The 6,000-nt window shown below is 46.5% G+C and overlaps 1 protein-coding gene across 1 annotated transcript; it reads left to right on the top strand.

The window, feature by feature from the left end:
- The first annotated feature begins 2,160 nt into the window (after positions 1-2,160).
- Positions 2,161-3,904, top strand: LOC134821105 (uncharacterized). Its single transcript, XM_063831771.1, has 2 exons — positions 2,161-2,305; positions 2,580-3,904. The coding sequence occupies exons 1-2, from the start codon at positions 2,161-2,163 to the stop codon at positions 3,902-3,904; spliced, it is 1,470 nt and encodes a 489-aa protein (XP_063687841.1).
- The last annotated feature ends 2,096 nt before the right edge of the window (positions 3,905-6,000 follow it).

Here is a 6,000-nt window from a genome sequence, read left to right as displayed (position 1 = left end):
GGACCCAGTTATTTAAGCAATAAGGAGACACATAATGAATATCTGTGGTTTCATCCTTTTGTGGCAAAGAAGCGTTTTATAAATCTTTATTCCACTGGGAAGTATTAATGAATTATTTATAGATAATGTATTAGATTTTATTTATTAATAAAATTGAATTTGATAAATTATTAATGTTGATGGAAAAATATATTTATTTAAATTATTTTTTTATTTAGTGCAATGATATTTTGTAGACACTTGTGATGATGTTATGTCATAATCTTTACTTACTTACTTACTTACTAACGTTATAAACCCCTTTTCGTGCGCGAAGCGCGGCCGAATTGTTCATTGATAATGGACTAACCCAGTGCGTGCTACATCATAGCACTTTTATTGGGCTAATATTTCAATAAATATTAGCGCTGCTTTCTTCTTGAAGCGCGCACGTAGCTTCGAAATTAGAAGTAGCGCGCGCCGGATCAGTCCATTTAAATAGACCAAAACAAGCGCGTCACGTAGTACTTGACACACGCTGTATACCTTTTTTCGCTGCGGCTTTTCTTGTTTCTTTTCTAAGAAAAGATAGGAGGTATACATGATACAAGTACAACGTGTAGCAACTTCACCTAACCATGTGCTTTCGCGCGCCACTGCAAGGGCTCTGGATAGAGTAATTTAGCAACATAGTACGCGAAGATCCATAGTTAGGTAAACCATGAACATTTAATTGATGGTGTCAATCCACAATATTTTGCAGTGAGGCTGGCCCAGTGGTACGTGCATTGCACTACAATGTACAACATAGAAAGACGCGCGCCGAGTTAACGTGTGATACTTGTAAAACATTTGTGCATCGCTAATCCATAATTACGATACACAACTTTTGCTAATTAATAAACCCTCGCCGTTATTGCAACTGTTCTTCACGGCTTCACTAACCAAAATGTTAACCAACAACCATGAACCAAGGGTTTGTAGGTTTATAACCTACCAGCACGCGCGCCGAGTTGGAACAAATATTTTAAAAGTATCACCCGTTAACCAATACAAGGGTTCGTTCGCATATTTAACGTAAGGGGTTGGTCCCTTACCTAGCTTGCTAGTCTATTGGAGGACTTCGCCGCTTCGACGCGCAAACTAGCATTCTTGCTTCGCATCGCCACAGACTCGGAATTAGATCCCGAAGCCGGGGTAGTCTTTGTCTGTCCCCCCTGCTTAGGATCTCAAATCCCTCCAATACATGTTGCTCCTCCTCCAGAACCAGAACAGACAGCTGCCCCTAATTCTCCCGCAGCTGACCAACTTTCCTCTCAGTCTAACACGGAGGCGGTCCGTGAACCAGTGGTTGAACACCACAAAAGTAAAAAAACACTTCTATATGATCGCTCCAAGGCCGTGTGTCCCTTACTCCTCGAAGGGAACTGCCCCCACGGTATATCTGGGAAAGGCTGCACCAACTACCATCCCCCATGGTGCTTCAAGTTCCAGAACAACGGCAGAGGTGGCGAACGGGGTTGCCACATTGCCGATGACAGATGCACATATTTCCACCCACAGCTGTGCCAGAACGCTGTGAAACAGGGTATCTGTCTTAACAAACCGTGCAAGAGGGTACATATCAGGCGAGAAGAACCTCAAGTACGCCAAGAGAGGACGCCAGACATCATCCTCATCCTCATCCTCATCCTCTTCCAAGCAAAACCGCCGCCCTCCCAAATCTAACGAGAATAGAGAAAGATCCCAGACTAGGGACAACAGTGGATACAGTTCAGGTAGGAAAAGGACGGAGAGTAACTCCTCAACTTCATCCAACACTGCCGGGGCGAACCGTAATCGGACAGTTAGCTTCAATGAAGCCCACGTTTCTGAACCCAGCCAGGATTTTCGGAATCACTACTCCTCGATGAAAGCGGACTTGACCAAAGACATTGCTGCAATGATCCAGTCTTCTCTCCGCGATCTCCTACGATCTCCACAGGTACTCCAGAACCTTCAGCACCAGGACCTGCTGTATCCCCCACAACCTTCAGCTTCCCTAAACCATCACCTCTCCTCCCAGCAGCGCCAGTATCACCCAACACCTCCTGTCCCAGACTACCTTCGATCAGGTCGCCACTCACGCCTGTGAAGAGTAATCTTCCGATCTCCAACGCATTCCTCCTTAACATTCAAGGAATGAATCCTGGCATCACCAACCAGCGATGGAAAGTGAAAGCCCTCCAAGAGTCTATCAGCTCCAACCCGATCCACACTCCTTTCTTCACCTTGACGGAAACCCACCTCAAGTCCTATCACTTAGATGCGGAGGTTCACATCCCAGGTTATACCTGCTACCGAGCGGATCGTACCAGTCGAGCTTGTGGTGGAGCCGCTACCTATCTCCATAACTCCATCACAGTAGAAGAAACAAAGTCCTTCTCAAACTCCTACTGCATACTGTGAACTCGTCGCCATCTACAGTAAAGAAGCTAACATCGTGATAGCGGGCATTTACCGGCCCCCTTCAGCTCCTTTTGACAAGTTTGATGAATGCCTCTCTACCCTCCAACAGTTCATCAACGGAATTCAACGCACCCCTGTACTGCACATTACAGGAGATTTCAACCTACCCTTCATCAACTGGACGAATTCTTCTATCGACACAGGATGCAGTATCTCCCTTTCAGACCGTCAATCAGCCCTAGCACTTCTGAACTTCAATGAAGAATGCCTGCTCCAACAAGAGGTCTTCGAGCCAACTCGCAAGAGCAACATCTTAGATCTCGTTTTCTCAAACGACTCTGACTCGATCCATAGTATCTCTGTTACCAAGACAGAGTTATCAGATCATGACATTGTGAGCTGCACTCTCCTCAATCCTGAACTCCTCCTCCCCTCGCAGACTCAGGAACGGCCAGTCTTCACCCCCTCCTGCCTCCTTGATGACATTAACTTAAACTCTGCAGACTGGGATGCTATTAATGCAGAACTGCTAGAAGTAGACTGGGCTTCTATCACTGACCCAAGCAACGATCAGGATACAGCTTGGACATTGTTTGAAGACAAGGTAGCGTTCATATGCTCTAAGCACGCTCCCTCGCACAGCACTAACATCCAATTGTCCTCACAATCCTCCATTCCCAAGCCCAGAAGGGAACTTATTCGTAAGAAGCGCCGCCTTAATGCCAGGATCAATGCTATAAAGCATGGTGTTAGAACTCCACGGAACAGCACTAAACTCGATAACCTCAACAACGAACGTGCTAACATCGAAATTCTTATGAAGGAAGACATCAAACAAGAACGGCTCCGACAGGAAATTGCTGCGCTAGCTAAGATGAAGATCAATCCCAAGGCGTTTTATTCTTACGCTAAGAAATCGGCTAAGTTCAAGGCGCCTGTTGGACCTCTCGCCGATGATGCTAACAACCTGCAGTGCGATCCCACTGTTATGGGCAACATCCTCCAGAAGCAGTACCAGAAAGCCTTCAGTAACCCTGAAAACGTCAACCCCGATAACACCCCTGACGAAAAAGGGCATACAGAAGAACTCTCCGACATCACCTTCTCGGTTGACGACGTCCTTAGTGCTATCAAGGAAACAGGGAGGTTCTCCGCTCCAGGACCAGACAAGTTCCCTGCTCTCATCTTGCAGGAATGCAAGGACGCTCTAGCTCCCACTATAGCCACGCTCTGGCAGCTATCTTTTGATACTTCGGACATCGCTGAGATGTTCCGCTCCCAGAGTATCATCCCTATCTTCAAGAAGGGGAGCAAGGCTGTAGCCGCTAACTACAGGCCGGTTTCACTGACTTCTCACCTCATCAAACTCTGTGAACGCATTGTAGGTTTACAACCTACCAGGACGCGCGCCGAGTTGGACTCGTCGACGGTCCTGGAATATATATGGAACAGATATTTTACGAGTATCACCCGTTAATGAACGCATCATGCGCAACCAGATGGTCAGCTTCCTTGAACGCAACAATATGTTCAACCCTGATCAGCACGGTTTCCAAAAAGGCAAGAACTGCCTCACCCAGCTTCTCCATCACATCGCGGATATAATCTGCGATCTCAACCTCGACAAAAATGCTGACGTGCTCTACCTCGACTTCAGCAAAGCCTTTGATAAGGTTGACCACAAGATACTCCTCAAGAAGATTCAGGCCTTTGGTATCCGTGGTAAGCTCTACGACTGGATAGCCAGCTTTCTTACTGGCAGAAAGCAGCATGTTATCGTGGATGGGGTCATGTCCACGATCATCGACGTCATCAGTGGGGTTCCTCAGGGTACTGTCCTAGGTCCCCTTCTCTTCCTCATCTACATTGACGACATCTTCTCCGTAGTCAAGCACAGCAAGATCAAAGTGTTTGCAGATGACTCGAAGCTCCACAAAGATATATCTTCCCATATCGATCGCATCCTTCTCCAAGAAGATCTTCTCTCGGTTGTGAATTGGGCTGATGCTAACAACATGGAGCTTAACAAGGAAAAGTTCCAGCTTCTACAACACGGCAAACTACCGGACTTGAACCGCTCCAAACAGCATGAACATCAACTTCCGCGAGACCTCACGATACGGAACTACGTGTATACGACCACTAGGGTCCTCCAAGTACACAAGTGTCAATAACCTGAGGTTCAACTCCTTTGCCTCTAGAGCCTCTGCACTGTACAACGTGGTCCCTCCCGCCATCAAGTCCCTCCTGACCTTGACCACTTTCAAACCCGCTCTTGATGCTTTCCTCAATGAATTCCCTGACACTCCACCAACACCTGGGTACACTGGACAGAACAGGAACTCAATGCTGGAGTGGGCCGGTGGCACGTGTCTCTGACACGCTACTACATGGCGGTGGAGATGCAAGACATTCTTGGCCTGGTAGCACTCTAGCTCGGAACCCAACCCAAGTAACCCAAGTAAGTAAGCCGAGGGGGTTTCCAAATGATTAAGCTAGTGTAATTTCGACACAGTAGCTGTGTGTAAAACTGATTACGGAGGGAGTTGTAGCGCGATGCACTACTGGGTCGCGCGCGCGCATCCAATAATGCTTCTCGCAACCACAGAGATGCGAGATGCACCACTGTGCCATCGGCGAGATGCACCACTGTGCCTCACTGAGCTGCGAAGGATTGACATCGTGAATCAAGGAGGTAAAATTGCTCAAAAAGTGGTTTTATTAGGGGCCATATACTCAGGACGTCTTGTAGGTTTACAACCTACCAGGACGCGCGCCGAGTTCAGAGTTGGAGTCGTCGACGGTCCAATATACGGAACAGATATTTTACGAGTATCACCCGTTAAAGGACGTCCAGCAAATAGTATTACGGAGGGGGGGGGGGGGGGGTGGTTTTGGAATTTCGGACGAATCCGGACAGGGGAAGGTTTCTGAAAATCCGGACATTTTGGCAGAATTAACGAAAAAGTCCCATTTATTTTAACTCTTTGACACTATTACTTTGTAAGTTTACATCCCTGTATTTTGAACGAGCGCAGCTCATGAGGGCCGAGACACAACTCGCATATTCTCCGCTTGCCTTAAAACTTATTCGATTGGATGGCTATTAACGTACTTAATTGTAACTGTGCTTAACTTGTTAGACACTAAATGTATTATTGTCTATTTTAAGTAACTACACATTTTATTATTATTAACGATGAATTTGAGTTAGTTTTATTTGTACTCTTCAAAGTAGCTGGAAATCCGGGGGAGATTTTGAGAATTCGGACACACCCGGACAGGGAGTGGGTGGTCTGAAAATTTGGCGGACGTCCTGAGTAGATGGCCCCATACGTAATATTTGAACTACCCCTAAGTATGAGCCGATTTCGAAATAAAAGCAGAAAGTGCATGGCATGGTTCACAATTTGCAATTAAACTGCAAACCTCCGCCAGGGGTTTCGAAATGCTGGTGTATGCCTCCACATTCAATTATTTGCATCGTCTCCAGTAACAAATACAAATTTGTTTCCAGACAGGTGGCGGCATATTGTATTGTGTATAACAGTTTTCAATTTCTCGAACCCATTC

Source organism: Bolinopsis microptera, chromosome 9 (assembly GCF_026151205.1).
Source record: "Bolinopsis microptera isolate Bmic1 chromosome 9, MBARI_Bmic_1.0, whole genome shotgun sequence".
Classification (NCBI taxonomy): Eukaryota; Metazoa; Ctenophora; class Tentaculata; order Lobata; family Bolinopsidae; genus Bolinopsis; species Bolinopsis microptera.
This window is presented reverse-complemented; position numbering and strand designations above follow the sequence as displayed.